At 51.1% G+C, this 20369-nt stretch overlaps 1 protein-coding gene and 2 long non-coding RNA genes across 5 annotated transcripts in view; 2 read left to right on the forward strand and 1 right to left on the reverse strand.

Moving 5' to 3' along the window:
* Positions 1-2643: 2643 nt before the first annotated feature.
* Positions 2644-8126, reverse strand: LOC121061262. Of its 2 annotated transcripts, XR_005815012.1 has the most exons (4): positions 6976-8126; positions 5594-5685; positions 4309-4774; positions 2644-2831 (listed from the first exon to the last, which is right to left on the reverse strand). It is a non-coding gene; the product is annotated as an uncharacterized LOC121061262 (long non-coding RNA). The 2 variants fall into 2 exon arrangements; XR_005815011.1 differs by lacking the exon at positions 2644-2831 and having other exon boundaries at positions 3078-4774.
* A 6220-nt stretch (positions 8127-14346) lies between these two features.
* LOC121061061 lies at positions 14347-16331 on the forward strand. Its single transcript, XR_005814963.1, has 3 exons — positions 14347-14490; positions 15041-15959; positions 16112-16331. It is a non-coding gene; the product is annotated as an uncharacterized LOC121061061 (long non-coding RNA).
* A 1733-nt stretch (positions 16332-18064) lies between these two features.
* The window catches only part of HDAC7 (histone deacetylase 7), a 76011-nt gene continuing 73706 nt past the window's right edge, over positions 18065-20369 (forward strand). Inside the window, exon 1 of one of the 2 annotated variants that reach the window (XM_040539365.1) lies at positions 18065-18442. In XM_040539365.1, the coding sequence (XP_040395299.1) occupies positions 18424-18442 (19 nt within the window). In that variant the 5' untranslated portion in view covers positions 18065-18423. The remainder of the gene's footprint in view (positions 18443-20369) is intronic. The other variant, XM_040539355.1, reaches the window with a different exon arrangement.

The raw sequence follows: 20369 nt of genomic DNA on the forward strand, positions 1-20369 counted from the left end.
GAAGCAACAGGACGGAGATGATGGAAGAGGGGTGTGTTCTGCAGCCCTGCAATCCAGTATTTATGGTGGTGTCATCATTAAAAGGCCGCAGAGTGCGAAGATCTTGGCACTGGGGCTCGTCAGGCTGGTTTTGTCTAAAGCTGCCCTGACCTGCCCAAAACTTTGCTGTAGTTTGCTGTTCCAGGTAAACAAGCTAAACAACTGCCTGGCAACTAGGTGGCTGTTACCTAATGGGTTTTAGCAATTGAATTTGTGTAGTTTTATGTAACTGTGGGGTATGGTGGCTGTGTCTGTGGTAAATCTGATGGATTTTTTCCTTTAAGGAGCAGGTAGGGCTAGCAGGTGTGGTCTGTGGACACTGAGGACAGGATGGCCCCAGGGCTATTAGCAACTCATCGGTAACAGATCATTAAATTACACGGCTTTGGTGTAGGTGACAAACTTAATGGTAACAGGAAAAAAAAAGTGTGATATAGTAACTGTGGATGTAATAGGGAATTGCAGCTGTGCGTGGAAAGAAATAAGTGTAGAGAGTATAAGAAAATATATAAAAATAGCCTCAAGTAGACCCTAAAATGAGGAGGAAGAAACAACCATATTCTTCCTAGCAAAGAGGAGACAAAACCCCATCAACATCATATTTGCCTCTAAGAAGAGCTCAGGATGCTGATGAGTCACTAGCAATGCAAAGGAAGATGGGAGAATTTCTCATCAAAGGAAAGGGGCAACTGTTTCTTTTTTCTCCAGTTACTGGCAGCCCTTAATAGAAAGGGAGTAATTTGGCTATTAATAGTTTTCACTGCTGTAACTGGCCTGCTGGTAAGTGATCCTGATGAGGCTGAGGCAGCAGTTAGACTACTGGTAAGCTCTAATTCTTGAGTCCTCCCAAAAACAGGTTCTTTCTGCGCACTCTGGCTTGCACCAAGCCCCTTCTCCATCACCTGTTGTGGCCAGGACCATGTCATTACAGCAGTTATTTCTGCGGATGGAACAAGCCTGAGCTGCAGCTCATCCTTCGCCTCTTGGGTGCCATCACTAGGGTGGCCAGCTCAGCACCGGTGTTCCCACAGCCCAAATTCTGCCTGCCCCCTTGGGACTGGGCCAGTTGGATGGTGGACGGGTTTTTGGGTTCCCTGGGCCAGGGCCTGTGGGCAGTGCTGGCAGCACGGAGCAGAAATTCAGCGCACGAGTTCCTCAGGCCTGGGCAACAGTTCTTGGCTCCTTCTTCTGCTAATATTAGGACTGTTTTGAGGATGATTATGGTTCTGTGAAATGGCTATTAATATCATACAAAGCTTGGATGGAAGTCAAAAATAACAGCAAATGAGAAAACTGCTAGCTGCACAGCCAAACAGGAAGTACAGGCAAGGCTTGGTGCTGCGAGAGATAAACAGTGGGAAGGAAAAGCAAAAGAGCTGCAACAAGATGCAGAGATGAAAAACGCAAGTAGCTTTGGAGATCGCCTGAAAACAGTCCTTGGCCCTGAAACAGTTATGTTCTACCGAATAATGCTGATCAAATGCTCCGAGCTGATTGAAAGGAAATCCTGGTTTATTGGCCCAGACGTTTCCCGAGTTTGCACACACGCCCTTCAAGTCCTAAAGTCCCCCCGCTGCCTGCTCGGGGAAGGGAGGGGTTGAACCAGCTTGCTGTGGACAGGCCATGACCGTACCCCCCCTCCGTGCCTTGGGAGTGGATCCATTTCTTCTGCCTCTTTCTCCCTTTGCACGCAGCAATCTGTTGCTGCCCGTGGCAAGCCTCTACTTCTGAACCCTGGTTTTCATCTTCCTTTTTGATAGTTATTGTAACTGCAGTAATCTATGGGTAGAGCCAGGGCATGAGCTGTTTGTAGGAGGAAATAATTTTTATTAGACCACATGAACTGGCTAGAAAAAGACAGGCCAACAGGCTCTCCTAGTCCTTTATTGAGTAGGAAAAGGAAGAACAAAAGTTCAGGTTTATTGCCTGATTCTTAGAAACAACAAAGGGGCTCTGAACCCCCAAACTGCTCAGCACCGTGATGAGGAAACGCAGAGCCTGGACGTGCTGCTCCCCTGAACGCGGTGCCTTAAGGGTTAGGAAGTTTCAAGGAGCTTAAGCTGCGTGGCTAAGGCCAAAACTAAAAATACATGGAGGTGCGGCAGCAGGATTTCCCTGACAAAGCTTGAGCCCTGGCCGGATATTTAAAACCTTTCTCTTGTTAATTGCATTTAATCTCCCTGTTGGCATTGAAGCACAGGTGAAGCTTCTATGAGTAAGAAGGCACGTAACAAAAGGGCAGCTTCGGTTTCTGCTGTGCTTTTTCAGATCCTATTGCCTCTGCTACTCCTGGCTGTACTACTTTGTGGCTCTGCAGGTGGACGTTCCTGCTTCTCCAGGGAAAGGAGCCAGCAAAAGCGGAGTTTCACTGGTGTCACTGCACCTGCACAGAGGTATTTGGTTCATATGCTTTTCCTGGTTGTTGCACAACCCCCCTGGACCAGAGCTATGCTGGCAAAAGCCTGCGGCCACCAGAAGCTAGAGAAGGCGCAGGGGATTCTGCACAGCCTTCAGTTGCTCTTGGGTCTCTGCTCTGAGCCAGAATTTGTGGCAGTATGGGCATAACCGTGAGAGCGCAAGGAAGTAAACGAGGCAACGCTTATGGAGAGATGCAATACGTTTTATTAGACCCAAACAGGCAACCTTTCCGCTAGACAAGGGTTTAGATACTTCAGCAGTGCTTATTTTCTCCAACTACCTATTACAAAGTTATCGCCCCTAACGCAGGCGTTGCTGCAGGGATTTGCACCAGCAGAGGGCACAGGGTTTCCATCGGAGAGCTGAGGCAGGCGCTGCAGGGCGGGGGACAGCGTTTAGGTCTCTACCTCACAGCAGGCTTAGTTTTTAACAATATTCCGTTTTATCCCCCGTTTATTTGGAGGAAAGGACACGCATTTGGAAACGGGAAGGCTTCTATGGGTCGCTTAAAGAAAAAAGTAGGGCTTGCAGCGTTCGACGAAGCTGGAGCTGCTCATGGAAGGCATTCATTCCTCTTTACCACAGAGCTCCCCTCTTTACCTCTCTGTGCATGTCCTGATTCCTCTGCTCACCCAAACTACCTGATGTGGGGAATCTAGATCAGTTGAATTCCTCCAGAGAGGAGTCCTAGACCTTCTGCTTTACTGATACACGAGCAGCAGATGACGTGTCACCAGCAGAGGCTGGATTCGCTGCCCTGGGGTGATGCGGGGAGCTCTGTCTGGAGGTGGCAGTGAGTTTCACTCCAGACACACCTGTTCCAACCAACTTGGACAAGAGATGCCCGCTACCAGCCCTTGCTGCGGGTTTGTTTCTCAAGCACAGAGAGCAGCAGAGTGGAGCCGTTAAGCGTTTCAGAATCTTAGGCTGAAATACCTTCCTACCATCTTTCCTCAATTAATCTATCTCCAAAAATATGAGGATGCAACCGTCTGTTTACTTCTCGGTGAGCCAACGAGGTCACCGCAAAGGCTGCATCAACAAGAGAAAAATAATTTGAAGGGAGAGAAAATAAACGATAGCGAGGGATTCAGTTAACTGACCTCAAAAACACAGCCCTCCCTGGCTGCTGTCTACGTGACCGCCTCGCCATCTCGCGCGCTCCAAGGGTACGTCTGTGAAGCGCTGGAAGACGCTCCGATACCAACGAACTCCCCTGGCTCCTCAGGGAGGGCTTCTTATCTCCAAGAGCAAAGCCTTCCCTTCTATCAGCACTTAGAGAGACACTCAACTGTCTCCCAACTGCTCTGATGCTGCGATAAGCCCCGAGCGTTTGCTATGCAGCGAGGCTGGGAAACGCCGGAGCACCAGGGGCTGATCTAAGGCGTGCAGCTTGGCAACAGAGAGCAGCAAAAACCCTGTCCCGCCAAAGCATGCGGGATAGCTGGGGTCCAGAGAGTTATTAACAACGTTTTTGGCCGCAGGGCTGTAGCCTTCAGGCCATCTCTTGTGCGCAGGTAACGCAGAGCTGCCTGTGGGCGCGGGCAGGAAAAGCTAAAAGGGGATTTTGCAGCTCAGCCCCTTGTTCTGTGAGCAGGGTCGCTCGCTGCAGAGGGATTTAATGCCGGTTAGGAGGTGAGCTTTGGGGAGCAGAAGTTTTCTGGGGCTGGGAAAGGTCAGGAGCCACTCGGATCATTCAATGGGACTGAGGATGCTTCAGCTGGGAGCGTAACAGGGGCAAGGAGAGGGTGCCTGGGTCCTTTACAAATGTTGGATGAGGAGAGAGAAGAAGGATGTGTGGGGAAGACAGCTGGCTGGCTGCGATAGCTCAGAAAATAGGCCAAGTCCTACCCTTCTCAGCAGCTGAAGGCATTGCAGAAATCTCAACGTCTATCTGGTCCTAGCTTCCCACAGCAGTGACCGCCTGGGGCAGGGGACACAATGTTCTACCTCTTTTTTCCAAACCAACTGTTCTTTGAAGTCTACAGCTCGCTCATCGGACTGTGGCTCCCCCTGCTTCTGTGGCCGCGAGGTGCTCTCCCCTTGTTTGGGGGGTTCAGGCCACATTTTGGGTTCACAGGGGGTCAGCAGAGCTGCCTGGGTGAGCAGGACTAGAAGCCTCCACTCTTGAGAGCTTCTGTGGCTGCCTCTGGCACAGGGCTGGGGCTGAATCCGTGCTCCAGACCAGGGGAAAAACGCGCAAGAGGATCCGTGGGGTTTGCAGGGTTGTTGAGGAAGCCAGGAAGTGAGAGAAAATCAGATCCTGAATCCGGCAGCCAACTGCTGGTCCTGAGATGCATGGTCCTCCTATCGAGGCCTAAAAGAAATGAGAAATTGCGGTGTTCAGATTTTGATAAGATTGCAGCAGTAATATGTGGAGGTTTGAGCCAAATTCTCAGAGAGCAATGGGAAAAGAAGAGAAGCTGCAGCGATGACAACTGAACATAATGTGCAGAAAGAAAGAATAATGGCTAGTGGATGATTTAAACAATGTGTTAATTAAAATAATATAGATATTGAAGGAAGAATCTGTTTCCTGCAGAATTTAGAAGCGACCAGAACATGGCGCGCTTGGACTAGTTAGCACCTGCAGGTAAAAGTAGGCAAGGTGATGCCTGCCCAGGGAAACACTCAGGTGCTTTTCAGTGGTTGGAAACGTTCTCAAATGTGGCTGAGCTTGTAGGAATCCCATGGAAATGAGAGAAAAGGGCCTCTGGATGCCTGCAACCTGTCCAGGTCATGCTCTATCTCTTCAGGATAGCCAATTCTGGGTGTCTCTGAGATGAACCCCAGCTGATTCTGCAGTCCCTTGCGTTCTGCCCTGGGTAGGAGACTTTCACTGCGGTGAGCAAAGGAGAAATTTCTGTACGTTGAGAGGGGCACCCAGGAAAAAGCAGATGTAAGACTTAAGAAGCTAAGAGTGGATAATGTTAAGAAGGTGAAAATATTTCAGCCTGACTTCAAAGGGCAATCGATCAGTTAAGCAACATAGTTGCTGTGGATGATAAAGAGGGAAGAAATCACAATGCTGCAAGGAAAGAACAAGCTAGGAAGCACGCTCGTTATATATTTCTGGGTTGTCTGGACAAGATTAAATATAGACAACAGTTGGAAGCTGAGAAAAGTCTTTGCTAACCTGGGGAGGATGGAAAATGCACAAGAGAAATGCAGGAGGCTTGTCTTACGATGGAGACTGAAGATCGGGAGAGAATTATGTGGTGTTGGGCTCTGGGAAAACAGCAGAACAAGCAGTTAAACACATTGTTTGTCAGCACCTAAAAAAGAAGACCAAAGCAAATGAGTAACAGGCAACACTAATTTGGCAAGAGCTAACCATCCCAAGCTAAGATAATTTACTTCTACAATGATGTTATGAGTGCTGCACTCCAAGAAGAGGCAGTAAATACAATTTTATGGCTTTGACGCTGTTCCACATGGTACACGAGCAAGCTAAAGAAACACGTTTCAGATAAAATCACTCCAGAGTGGATCTAAGGCTGAGCGATGAGCCCTGTTCGGAGGAGATCTTTCAGTGCTTTCTCCTTGCAAATTGGAAGGCTAGAAGCAAAGTGAGTTTTAAGAGCAGGCGAAAGAAATGGGTTGGGAATGACGCAACTGATCCTTCTTTGGGCAGGAGGACGTTTCTCTCTCGTCTCTACTGCTGGAGGTTTCTGCAGATAGTTTGGAAAAGAAGAAAATTTTAAAGAAAAATTTCAAAGAATGTCATTTTCATTGCCATGAAACTCAAAAATGACTTGAGGTGGTGGCTGTGGTTTTCTTCAAGCAGGAAACTAAAATACAACTTGAAACAAGAAGCTGACAGCAACTTTAACTAATTAAAGATAACAAATATGTAGTGAAAAAGAAAGAAGAAAAAAAAATGTTGCTTCTAAAGGTATTAATTTGTGAAGAAATAGCTCAAACTGGCCATGGGTGCCTGCTCTCCCAAACAGGGATGGAACCTGGATATTTCTGTAAATAGATCTCCACCACATCGTTCCTGAAAAATCCCAGTTTCTCCAAATACTGTGGGTTTTTTTATGGGACTGTTTTCTGCCTTGCTGAGAAGGATTTTACCCCTGGCCCAAGTCAGAAATGAGGCTGCATGACACAATTTCTTGGGTGAGCAAAATGGGGTTGGACAACCCCTTGAACCTCTCAGGTTTGTTTTCTTGGGCTTTAACTTGGAACCAATTCAGCAACTCTTTTTGTCCTAACTCTTATCTAACCAAAAAAGAAGGGGAGAATAAAAATATACAGTGCCTTGTATAAAAAGAAAAACTATTGCTCCCCAATTCTGACTCTTCCCCCAACAGGTTTCAGGAAACCACATGACGGAGGTGAAATTGTTTTATATAAACTATAATTTCCACCCAGGGAGACGACGGCTGCCTACTTGCTTCCCTGTCAAGTGGAGCTGAAGGTGGTGGTTTTTGCCCTGGCCAAGCCTGGTGGCCTAATTCTGCATCCCCGCGTGCGGTGTCTCACTGCAGCAGCGGGTTTTCCGTGGGCTTTCACCTGCTCACAGCAGCATCTCCTGGCTGCCTCGTTTCTCCTTCATCTGCTGCTTCAGGGACTTTAAATATACATCAGATTTAGACGAAGCAGAAAGGTGCGGTGCCCGTGTTGTCTGCAGCACCTTTGTAGCCCACGTTTGGGGAGAGAGCTTGGCGCAACCACAGCGGACGCCGGCTTCTGTGCCTAGTGCTTGGTCAAAGTCTTTTGGCACGCAGCACCCCAGCACCCAGGTGGCCTGCAAAGATTTTCTCATCTCGTACCGTTTTCTTTCAGTTCAAAGAATCTGAAGTGCTGAGAAGGCTGTCGGCACCTTCCAGGGCACTTTATTTTTAGCACAGCATCAAGAGCAGGCTGTGCGCCTTAGGTGATGCAAAGACACTTGAAAACATAAAGCTCCCCTTTTCAACGCAGGCGAGCTCTTAAACCTGCCCAGCCTTTCTAGTGGCTAAATCGCGTGTTTGCGTTGTATTTCACTCGGTGGGATTTTATTTGATGTTTCGATTTTGAGGCGTTGCTGGCCACGTGAGTATTCACAGTCTGCCCCCGAGCCCCTGCAGCCCCTCTGAAAGCACGGAGCTGCTGTAGGATCTGGAGGTGCTGCTCAGATGATCCCAGCAGCAACTTTGGCCCCGCGGCTGCCGACACCATGAAGCGAGAACCCCTGATTATTTTCACAGACCGCGTTACTGAGAAGCGGTCTCACAACAGCTCGCGGCATCTGAGCCCCTTGCTTATGAAACTCTCCGCGTGTGCAGGCGGGAGGCGTTTCATCCGGAGCTGGAACACATCAGCCAAGCAGAATTTCCTTTGAGCTGCAGATAAGCAGATGCTGGCGATAGAGAGGCCCTGCTCAAACAGACACGGTGCTTCCAGCCTTCAGAGCAGCCTCCAGCGCCAAAGGGGAAGGAAGTATTTAATATTGCGAACACAGGGACGTATAGCGAAAAACAATGCTTCGAGATGCATCACCCTTAACGCCGTACGCCCTGGGCCGTTAACCCGCTGCTGCCAGGGTGAGAGTGCCCGAGGTGGCCTCGGAGCACGGGGTGAGCGGTGAGGCTGAAGGGTTCTGAGCCTGGGCAGTATTTGGTAAGGATTCCTCGGGAGCGGGCAACGAGGAGGTGGCACATTGTGGGGGAAAGCGGGATAAGCCGTGGAGAAAGCTGATTTTTTTTTCAGTGGGCGCACTGAAAAATCACATCGTCTTTGCGATGCGCCACCTCAATGGTCAGATTACAGAAAGTAAGAAGACAAAAACGCATCATCGACAACAACAACAAAATCAAAAACCAAAGCGCAAAATCCACCAAGCAACAAAACGATGCCAGGCTCTTCGCTGAGCCCTGCAGAGCACGCGAGGCTTTGCTTCTGTTCTTTTCACCAGCAGCAGAATTTGACAATATAATGGTCTCTGCTTTCCGAGAGCAAGCAGAAGCAGCACCCTGCACAGCCCAAGTGCTATCAAAAAGACAGAGTGGGATAATAAAGATGTGGTCAAAAGCATATGAAGATTTAAGCAGAATCTTAGGCAGACTAGTTCTTGAATGGAAGTCTTAGGAAAAAAATAAATTAAGCCAAGTAATAAGAAGCTAAATAATTCTGGAGAAGAAATGGAGCAGCATTTGCTAATTTTGGGTAGACCCACCTGTGCTCCAATGACAATTGGAATAACAAATAATGAAGAGCAGGGAAAAATATGCAAGAACTTACCCCATGGTCACAGATGGTATGAATATACAGATAAGAGACAGTAAGGGAAAAAAAGGCAATTCAAGGGACTCTTTCCTGGTTTGGGGGGGTACAGGAGAGACCGGCTGGGGAAGAACCTCGTTGCAGGGCCACCTGCCAGGTTAGCTGAGGGCACGGCTGAATATCCAGGGACAGAAACTTCACCCAAGGGTAAGCAGTTGAAGAAGGGGAGAGCAGGATTAGGACCTGCTGCTCAAAGACCTTGAATCAAAAGGTGATGCTGCATCCTCGCAGCAGCTGGGGCAACAGGAGCCCTCCAGCCTGGATCCAGCTGCTCCCCGATGATGTAGGCATCACCCAAGCGATGCTCGCAGAGGGACACCCCCATCTTCATCCCCCCCAGCCCATGGGAAGATGCCACAAGATGCTCTGCCCACTGCTTCCAGAAACTGCCTCAAGATGGTGCTCCAGCCAATTTGCTGCATTTTTTTTCCTTTTCTTTTTTTTTTTTTTTTAAAGAATTTGCATGTGTTACAGATGGCTTTTCTGTGTAAGTCTTTATTTAATAGTAACAAACGAGGGTGGAACGGGCTCACTCCTTGCAGGGAGCCTTTGGCTGCCTCTGCCAAGCCCTTTGCAAGGCCCATCGCTTCCAGCTCCTGCGCTGGAAGCCCCTGAGTGCCTGCCGGGAATGAGTCACAAACAAGGTCCCCATAGGAAAGGAGAACTATGGGTTCTTAACCTTGACCATTCTGGGTAGGAAAAGTTTATTTGTCTAGCTTGCTTTATAAATAACCCAGAACGCAGCAGCCTTGTTTTCATAATCTCCAACTGGCCGTGCGGAGGAGCCTCAGCAGAGAGCCTGTCCAAACGCTGGCAATCCCGGCCGGAGGCTGGCCCCTGGGTCTTGCTTTAATGCATCCTCCATCTGTGCTTTGCTCTGCAGTGCGATGGAGAGGAACGCCAGCAGCCTCCCCACGAGCTCTGCGGTATTGCCCGGTCGCCTCCTGGGAGAGAAAAAGGGTTAAAAAGGAGCTGGGGCATTTTTATTGGGAACAGGAAGAGTTAAGGTCAAAGAGCGAGGTGTTAATGGAGGGATGCATGCAAGGAGTGGGGGGGCCAGCTCTCACCACACAGGTAACTTCAAGGAGAAGCTGGAACCCTGAAAATTAACCCCGTGCAAACAAGGTTAACCCTTGCCTTGTGGCAGAAGGGCTCGCCATCCGCCTCGTGGTTTTGGCAGCCTGTCCTGCTGGAATTGCACCTGCTTGCGGGAGGGAGGATGGGGAAACATCCAGGGCTCGGTGCAACATGGCTAGGCAGGACAACTTGCTGTGTAACCTCGAGGAATAATAAGAGCAGCAAAGGAGAAATGGCCAATAAGGCCAAATGCAAAGTCCTGAGAGACCATCTGGGGAGCAGCCCTGCAGGGAAGGGCCTGACCATCCTGCGTGGCCACCTCCAGCAGGAGCCAGCAGCCTGTTCTACAAGCAACGAAGGCCAAACGCACCCTAAAACAGCCTTTTTGTCCCAGAAAGCAATAAAGCTCCTTTCTAACGGAAGGCAAATACTATTGCAAGGTGCAGCAGAAAATTGGTGCGTCGTTAGTAGACACCAGGAGCATTTCCTCTACTTTATTAGAGGATCAGAGCAGGTGCTGGAAAGGGGCAAGTACCTTTTTACACCAGCCCATGGAGCTGGGAACTCCTAGGGCCCCACTGGCATGGTAAAGGCAGCCAAGAGCCAGGTGCCTGAGCCCAGCATCACTTGGCAGGAGATTTACAGAGCCTGACAGTGGTCGGCTAACGAGCACCAAAATCCTACAAGCTTCGGAACAAGCATCGGATATGGAGAACTCTGCAAAGCGTGTGGAAAAAGAGAAAAAGTGTCGGGCAACGAGAACCCGGGTGCTCAGCACTTCAGCGATGTTTAGCCTGTTTCTCCCATCGCAAGCGGTTCCCAGGCAGCTTCGCCTCCTCCAAGCCTGCTCTGCAGAATACTAAGGAATCAAACAAATCTTTAAAACTAGATACTTCCCTTGCCCAGCCCACTCTTCCTCCAGCCCTTATCTGCCCTTACCTGTCTCCACTAGGTCGCTTTAAATGTCCCAGACACTTCCTTCCTTTGTTTGTCTTGGCGAGAAAGGGAAATGTCTTGTGTGTCAAAGGTTTAGTGCAAATTCCTGGCCAGGCTCTTTAGTACCTCTGGCCTCAGTAAATCAAACTTCTCCTGACTAGGGATTTGCACAATCAATCAGACGCTCGTGCTGCGTTCTCTGTCTCCTGCTTGCCCACAGGAATGAGATGGAAGCGACAAAGCAACGATGGGGAAAATATGACCTATCGATGGTCAGATTTTAGTCTGTGAATGATCAAAATCAGGGCCTCTCTGGGACCATTGGGGCCACCAGGACCTCGTGGAGACCTCTGCTGAGAGGCTGCCCTCTCCCTTCTTCTCGTGTCCCTATTTCTGCTACCACTCAGGCGTTGTCCTGCATTTGCTGCATCCCACTAGATGCCTGTGCCCATGTGGCAGCTCTCAGGACTCAGAGAAAGCTGGAAAAAAGTCCATTACTGAAGCAGGCAGAAGATGGAGAGACGTTTTAATGCCCGGTGCATTAAGGCAGAGGGGTAGATGGTACAGGACTTGATGTTTCAAAAGAGAATTGTCCCATTACCAAGGTATCTGGTGACCCTGCAGGCATCATGGTGACGAAGGTGCTCAGATGAGCCCCTGTTCTCCTGGTTTCGCAAGAGGAATTAGTCATTTTTGGAGAAGGATTTTAAGGTGGGATTGGCACAACGGTTCAGAGAGAGCAGGCTTGCTGGTAAAAGAAAGCTGGGGGAGCTTCGTTCGCAGGCTTGTCGGACTGAGCAGCTCTGATGGGATGCTGTGCTTGTCCTAAAACTGGCACAATAAAGCTAGGGGCAAAAGTGAGTATGGAAGGGGTAATTTTTAGGAATTTCTGGCAGCTTTCATGCCTGAAATAACTTCTCTGTGGGTTGTTTTCAAATGAACCACTCCGTGCCGTGCTGGAGCAGCATGTTAAGTGGGGGCGGAGTGAACAGGACGAAGAGTGAAACATCCTTGCCTGTGCTGGGTGACTTTTCTGAGTGCTCTGCTCGCCCCGTCCCCTTTAGGATGATGATCTGGACTTGGGGACTCAGGGCAGGACCCTGGGCTTGGTGTGGGAGGAGGCGCGGCCCTCGTGAGCTCCCTGGACTGCAGCACCCTTTCCTTAGGCTGACGGTTCCCCTCATCCTGGAGCAGTGAAAAAAAGTACTAAACCTGAGACCCGTTCCGAAGAGAAACACCGGCCTCCCCTTTGCATCCCAGACCTTTGCCTGGGTTTCACTGAAAATAAAAAAAAAAATAAGAGAAAAGGGACCCCTCCACCGGGGGAGCAGCTCAGCGGCAGCAGGTGCAGAACAAGAGCCTGAGGTCGAGTTTGAAGCTCTCCGAGCCTCGGCAGGGAGGGGTGAGCTCGCTAGCCACAAGCCTCCCGCGCAGGCAGCACTTCGGTTGGGAGCTCCTTCCTTCGCAGACGAGCACCTTGATCTCGGCTCCCCCCCTCTCCTCCTTCTCACCGCTTCAGCCCCGTGCGGTCTCTCGAGAGCAGCACACCTGGCTGCGGGGTGCCTGGTGCCACCAGCTGCCGAAACCACAGCCCGAGCGACGCCAGCCTGCCTCTCCCTCGCTCGAGAGGAGGCCGTGTTGCATGAAAACAAGACCCAGCCAGGCTGTTCTCACTCTAAGCCCTCCTGGCAAACAGGAAGCTACGAGCAGGGGTGGAAGAGCAAGTTTACGGGCTCCTGGGTGACACCAGGGGCATGCCCCAGCCACCACCTGCAGGGAAGCGAAAGGAATGCTTTCCAGGTAAACACACATCTGGCTTTACCTGGCCAGCTGATACGCTGGCATCTGTATCCAAAAAGGGGGACGAGCTGAGCTCTTGCACTCCCCTCTCTGAGCTTTGTTTGCAGGAGAAACGTTAAACTGATGCACCATCTGCCCGAGCAGCAGCTCAGGTGCGGGTGGCTGTTGCTGTCGTTGCAGCCAGGGAGAAAAACACTGATGCAGAGCCGCGAGGTTAGTGGTCAGCAGCGAGTTTCCCCTGTGCCAGTACCACTGTGGCTGGTACCAGGTCTCCGTGGAGGTCATTCCCCTTTGGGGAGAGAGGGTCTGTCGTCCCCTGTGATGCTCCTTCCACCTCGGATCTCCTCCAGGAACGTGGATTATGTCCAGGTGGCCCTCCGTCCTAACGCCCTCGGCACGATTTGCTGTCACAGCAGACGGCTGGCTCTGCACCGATGGGAAGGGGACAGGAGCAAGCACGTGCCCAGGGAGATCCGAGTCAGATAAAAGCAGCTTTGCAGTGAGATAACTCAGCTGTGGAGCTGTCTCAGGGAAGGTCTAGAGGGGAAAACAATCAGTTTAAATAAATTGATATTAAATTGTCCACATGCCTCAGGAAACATGCGCCCAGCAGACGCCAGGTAGGTTATACCTGTGTAAAAATGCCAGCACTGATTTAAGAGCAGGAGCTACCCAGATTAACTGCATCTACAGCCCCAGCAGGCTCCTGCTGCTTGTGCATGCTCAGGAGTGACTTTCCTCTGCCTGGCACTAAGAGTTCAGAGCCCTGGATGCTACCAAAAACATTTCTCTTTAATCATTATGTGGCTTCCAGGCTGATGCACGGGCAAAAGGGAAGCTTTCATGAGCAGGCCACTAATGTGGCATCATCTCGCCTGGTGCATTCCTCTTTGACAGCTCCAAAGCGAGCCACGATGAGGACCAGGAGATGCCACCACTGGCTCACAAGCACGCAGGGAGAGGACAATGCTCTCAGCAGGGCACCTCCACCTTTCCCCAGCTCTACGTTTTCACACCAGTCCTCTCCTTCCCTCCCTTGGCACCCAGATTGCACGTTTTGGTGTACGTTCATCCGTTTTCCACCACTATGGTCCAAGCTTTTCACGAGCGGGTATGCACAGAGACCGACGAAGGGATCCCTTTGCTCAGCACCTGCTCGTTCCTGGTGTTTCATCTTTCTGTAGCGATTAGGATCTGTCACAAAGGCTCACCAAGAGATCGGTGATGGTGATAGGAGAGCAAGCAGCCATTTGTGTGGGTCTTCTTGTTGAGTCCACCCCAAAGATGCTCCTACCGCTGGGACACCGAGGCTGGGGCCACCATGGGACACAGGTGGGATGATGGATTAGGAAAGCAGCTGGGAAATTTCTCATACATTTCCTGCAAGTTTTGAAGTCAGGCCTCCCTGTATGACATCTCATCCCTCCTCTTCACAGCTGCTTCTCATTTCCCAGCCATAGTCTTCCTGTTTTGCTGGAATTTTTTTTTTTTTTAATTATTATTATTTGATTTTTTGGAAAGGTGGGGAGGAGGGGGCTGCACTAAACAGCTGCATACAATTCTCCCCTGGCCATGCCTGCTCCCATCACTATATATAGCCTCAGACAGGCCAAACAAATGGAGCAGGGCTGGGGTTAATAATCACAAAATGGAGTTCAGCTGTCTCTGAACTGTGATTTACTGGGACCAAGGCCAAGCAAGTTCCTCCTCACGCCCTTGCTGTGGAGTTGTCCACAAGGGACCAGCCTTTTCAAAATGGGAAAAATTATTTGAAATGCTTTTTTTTTTTTTTTCCCCCCCCCTAGCTGAAACTTGAGAAGATGTGAACTGATTCAGGCAGGTCTGCTGCTGGATGAGGCCTCCAGGGAGGCGCTGGTGTGATGCGGAGGAGCACTGTGTGTGCTGGCCCGCACCTTCTCTGCCCCGTGGAGCTTGGAGCCAGGAGAATGGGTGAGTTCATCCCATCCCTTGTTCTTCACCGGGCCTTTCAGTGCCTGAGCAGTCGCTAGTGGTAGCAGCCCACGAGGCACTCGGATGGAAATTGTGTTGTGTAGAGGCGCCGGTCCCGCCGTGACCTGCCTGCTGGGCTCAGATCTCCATTCCCTGCGGTCACACAACTGCTGTGACAAACCTGTGGAGCGTAGTTGGGGCTCTGACTGCTTTGTGCGTTAATTATTAACAAACGGGACGTGCCAGGCTGCTGCGTTTGCTCTGGCGTCTAGAATGAGAGCCCACGTGTGAGGAAACATCTAGGTTTTGGGGTCTCGGGTGCCCCAATTCTGTCCACTGGGTGTGCTGAGCATCCTGTAGGTCCTGGTCCTCTGAGCTGTTTCACTCCTGGACCCAAAGCAATCTGCTGTGCAGATTACAAGCTTGCAGAAAGCTTGCAGGCTGCCTGTGCGTATGCCCAGCATCTTCTGGGAGTGTCCTGGTACATCAGTCCCACATGGTGCGAGTGCTCTCCGTGTATGTCTTCACATTCCTCTTTGCTACCCTACAGTTTGCCAGGAAATTTCCAGAACCTTTGGAATTCTTCTCCATGTGCATCCTTAAATACAGCGGGGTACCCACGGGGCAGTTGTGTGAATGGTAAGCAAGCGCTTGCAGACCATGTGAAGATTTCCCTTTGAGATCATTGTGTACATAGTTAAGGATTTCACGAGCCCACTGGAATGCGTAGAGGCTCGCTTTTTTCATGATAAAGCCTTGAAGAAGTGCTCTTGGAAAATGCCAGCACAGATTAGAGCAAGGGGGCTTAGCGTTTGCACAACTGCGGAGGATTTCAAAGCAGCTAGGCATATGCCTTCCCTCAAAAGATGGGTCACAGCATGGTTTCTGAAAGCTCTGCTCGCTGCTTGCTCCATCCCTGGGTCCTCCCAGGTCTGCTGGGTGCCGCTTCCCAGCTCCTGGCACAGCATGAACCCACCATCCATGCTCGCAGCGTTGGGTCTGTGTGTGCTCAGAGCCCCGTGAGTACGCGTGTATCACACCTAGCCTACCCCAAAAGCTCTGCCTGGCCACCTTCCTGCTCTCCTTGGCTGCCCATGCTCTTATTTCAGGGTGGTCCTGCCCCTGCCAGGAGATTCCAACTGCTCCGTGCTGAAGAAGCCATCAGGTCCTCAGCCAAGGGTCCTTCTGACACCAGCAGCTGTGGGAGATGCTCCTCCTGCTGGGGTGCAAATGTGCACAAAAATCCCTCTCTCTTATCCGGCAGACTCTCTGCCTGTCCTTTAAGATGGAGGCAGAACTCCTTAGGGACACATCTTATTTTGGGTGGCCATCCTGAACCTTTCAGACACCTTCAGGAACCTCCGTGGTCCCCCATTGTGACCACTTCCAGCACTCAGGATACCACACCACATCTTTGGGGTTCTCCAGTTGGTAGAACAGGAGCTCTCCTGGCTGGTCTCCTCTGAAACGTGAGGATTTTAATCTTTCACTGTCTGTCTTCCTCCTAGGAGACTTTGGTCAGCCTTCCTAATTAGACAGAATTTCCTCACTTCCTTAGATATGGAAATGCCTCTTTGTTAAATAAGGCAGGATCCCTTATCTCTGCCTGGCCTTTGCACAGCTCTGCTGCTGGCAATTTGCTGGGTGAAACGAGCCCGCACACCTAACTCCGCGTGATGCAAATATCCAAGTAGGTAAAAGTTTGTAACTCGTTACCGAAACGCGGCTCTGAGCTGGGCAGGAGTGGCCCTGTCTGGGGACACTCGATCCCGTGTGGCTGATGGCCAAACCCTCTCCGCAGCATGTTGTTACCCTGGCCATCTCCTTTTCCCTCGTGTCTTTCCCCATTATCTTTTTTCTCTTTTTTTTTTTTTTTTTTCAGGATATCAGGTTCTTTTAACTGTTGAATATGTTGAAAAAAACTGTTGAATATGAAAACTGTTGAATATGAATTTTGCTGTTGCCACTTCGAGGATAAATAAGCAATTTTCTCCCTCATCCTTGGGACAGCCAAACTGAGCTTCTGCTGTTGAGACGTCGCCTGTTTCCAGTCCCAGGAATTCACACCTACCTGCTAGACCAGGACGTGGCTTTAGAGGCGGGCAGAGGTCCGCCCTGCTCCCTCTTTGCCACCGATGTCGTTCCAGTTGGCATTAAAGAATGAAACGTGGTTCTCCTGGTTCACGTGGTTCTCCTGGCTGCTGGGATTTTCCTTCCCCCGGAGGCAAAGCTCGAAGCCAGGTGCCCTCCTTCGGGCCAAATGTCACTGCAGGGGACACTGGGGGTGGCAGGAAAGCGCTGCCCTCTTCCTCCTTGTGCCACGGGGTCCTTCAAGAGGGGTGAAGGTTGCGAGCTCTGGGATGCAGCTGGGAATCCCAGGTGGAAGGAGCCACCTCCTGGAAGGACCAAGGCTTGCAAGCACCCAGGAGGGACTGTCCCTTGACTTCTCCCCAGCATCACACGGGCACTTAGCGCCTTGGAGTGTGTCTGACTCGACTTTCCCCAACCAATTCACTATTTAATCCGCAGGTTGCACCTTTTTTTTTCCCTAACAGAAGCTGACTTCATGTTTGAAACTCGTGTGGCTTCTGGTAGGCAGGTCCTTGAAAGCAAGGATGGCTTCAGACAGGGCTGAGAGCCATTCGCTGGCTTGCAGCAGGTGTTGAAGGAGCTGAGTTTGTTCTGCACAGCAAAACCCAGCGGCCTCCCAAGCCGATGATCTGCTCTATGGTTAGTGACACTGGAAAATACTGGATTGGACTAGGTTTGAAAGGGATAAAATGCATTGCAATAATCAATTTTGAGGAGCGAAAGCCAAGCACGGGCAAACAAGAAAAATGCTGTTGCTTTTGGCAGTTATTTTAACATCGTAAAAAAAAGCATTCCTTGTTGGCTGCTGAGTTACTGGGGGGGGGGGGGGGGGGGGGGGGGAAACTGGCGCAGTTTGGGCCTGGAAGTTCAGCTCTTGGGACAAACCTGAGGGCTGTCAGGTGAGGAAATGGTAGTTTCTGACCCCAAAAGCTGGCAGCCTGCATCTGAGAAGCGAGCTTAGGTCTGGGCCCGTCCTGAGCCGTGCTGCGTGATGTCTGCATGGCTTAATTTCTCTCTGGCCCTCTGTTTCCCACCTGCTGTATCAGATTCACTGTTTCCCTTGGTTTCTCCTCCAGGGTGCCATTTCCCTTTCCACTTGGGACGGGGAGCCCTGGGGCGATGCCACCCGCACCGGGACCAGCCTGGTGCAGCGAGTGGAGCCTCGCAGGACAGCACCTGGAAGGGAGGAAACAAAAGGAAGACGAACCGAAATCTCTGCCGGTGACACTTTCTCCCAGCCAACAAACAAAAGTTTTATTAGCTAAACCCTCTCAGATGCTGCATTCCAGCTTGGTAACATTTCGGTAACACATTGCAAACGTTTGACTCATAGAAACTTGGAAGGCTGGAGCCGGGGGAGGGGGAAGAGCGTCACATTCCCATTCCCGGGCAGGGTTTGGTGGTTGGATTTTTTTTCTTTTTTTTTTAAAAAAGAACTGAAACTTCTCTCTGTTTAATGGAAAAAAAAAAAAAAGTGTTTGAGCCTGACGGCTTTCGCCGGCTTGCATTGTGTTTTCCGTGAGGGGCTGGGGGAGGAGGGCTTGCGCTGCCAAGGGAGGAACCCGGGGCAGCTGAACTCTTTTCTTCTGCAAGTTTTTTTTTTCTCCCTCTGTGTTCCCAGGACAGGGTTGGCTTTCTAGGTTTGATAAAGCATTTCCTTCCATTGTCATTCTATACGGCCTCTGGGCCCTTCGCTCAGTCCCTCCCCTTTCGCCTTCCCCTCTCTTTCTCTCTCTCTCTTCCTGAACTTTAGTGAATCTTGAGATATAAAGAAAGCAGCTGCCTCCCCTAAGCACATCTTGAACAATGAGACCTCATCTCCAAGGGCTTTAACTCCTCTGGATGCAAGGACAAAGCCAGGGTGAGTAGCCTGCCGGTGGCTCTGCCGGTCCCGCGGGGCTCCGGTGGGCGCTCGCGTCCGTCCCCGCTGTGCTGGGGTCTCGCCTGACCTCGAAGGCGAAGAAAAAACAAATCTGATGCCACCAAGGGTGCCTGGGAGTGGGTCCAGTGTCGGGGCTGAACCAGCCGATGGGAAGGTGCCAGTGGGAGACACGTCCCCGGGCCGGAGTGCTTGGTTTCGGAGGCGAGGGCTGCGCAGCGCGGATGCTGCAGACCTTCCTGCAGCTGCCCGCGTCGCTTTTGCTCCCTGCTGTGTACTAGCCGCTGGGATTTTTCCTCTTTTAAATTGTGAAGCAAGAGATGGGCCGGAGCACCGGGGAGCTGCTCCATGCAGGGGACCGGTGACGTGCGGCCGCTGGCTGGGGGCAGGCGCGGGTTGGAGCTGCAGCAGGGCTGGCTGCAGCCTGGTTTTGCCCGAGCGATCCCTTTAGATTGTTTCCTGCACAAAAAGCAGAGGACGTCTCAGAAGCGACGTGGCTTACGTTTGTTAAGGGAATTCAGGGCAAGTGATGGGGCTGCTGCCTAGTTTGCAATACGGGTCCTGGTCTCACCCTCCCAGGAAACTGTAGCAGATTCACAGGGGAGACGATGACAGACACCGAGGCCTATGCCAGATAAATCTTTAAGACCATCCAAAGGATAGCACGGTGCAAAAAAAGCACGTGGAAATCCTATCTTCTCCTCTGGAGCAGCAGCCTGAGCTCCCCAGGACTCTCGCTCTGTTCGATGTGCACCAGCACAGCTCTGTGCTCCTGGTGCTTACCCCTGCTCCCTCTGGCAAGCAGCTAAAATCTCATGAGGTTTGCCCTTCAAGGTGCTTGCTTTCTGGGCTCTAGTGTGCACTGATGTGCTCTGGGCTCGCTGGCCTGGCAGCCCCCTCCTTGCCTCTGCCATTATGCAAACTTTTCATCTGCTGTTTTGCTTTCAGTGCCTAGGTGACAATGGGAACAAAGGAGCAGGGTCTGTAACTCCAAAGGATGTCTGAGGTCAAAGCGGCCCCTGTCTCATTTGTATTGGCTCCTCTGTTTGCTGAATAACTCGCGATGTGTTCCTTACCTTTATGTACTCAGGGAACCGGGGGGAAATGCAACGTGCAGAATAAATACAGGTGATGCACGTGGGCTGCAGAGCAGCGCGGGAGCTCGCAGTGCAATATGGGCTGAGGACAGTAGAGCTGTGTGTGCTTCAGCACATGGGAAATTGTGCACGCTTCAGAGGAGTGTTGCTGTGTTATGGCACGTTTCTTACAGAGGTAGCCCCTGGAGCTTGAGAATGCACAGGGGGAAAATGGGAGCGATGCAGCAGCAGCTGTTTTGGGGAGGGAAGGTGCTGCCAGCTGTTTTGCTGCTTTTCCCTGAAGCCCTTCACTCCTGTTGTTGGAACCTGTGTGATCGCAGTGGGGTTAAATGGGGCCCTAAGGGCTTGTTTCTAATTTCAGTCACCCGGTGGTAGCTCCGTGATCTGGGTAACAAAGCGATGCCGCAGCGAGAGCGGTGCTGCTGCTGAGAGGGGCCGGGAGCTGCAGCACCAGTGGGCTCCGGTGGCCTTGGTGGGAAGTCCTTAGGGCCTCGCTGCCAAAGACCCCATAAAGGGGAACGACCACCAGCTTGAGGAGAACAGAGCTTGCAACTAAATCCAGCCCAGATGCTGCTGTCTGTGTCTGAGCACCCCCGCATGGAGTTTTTTTCCCTTCGTCTCCATCTGTCTCCAGTATCTGCTGTCTGCGCTGAAATATAATTCATAGGAAATAGGATCTTAATCTGGGAAATGCCACTGGGCATCCGAGGTGCTTGGGACCAGGCATGGAAAAACTCGGTCCCTGGAAGTCCACGGCGAGCCCCATGCCAAAAAGCCTGAGCCTCAGATAATAGAGCTCTGAGGAGCCTCTT

The sequence above is a fragment of the Cygnus olor genome, chromosome 29 (assembly GCF_009769625.2).
Source record: "Cygnus olor isolate bCygOlo1 chromosome 29, bCygOlo1.pri.v2, whole genome shotgun sequence".
Classification (NCBI taxonomy): Eukaryota; Metazoa; Chordata; class Aves; order Anseriformes; family Anatidae; genus Cygnus; species Cygnus olor.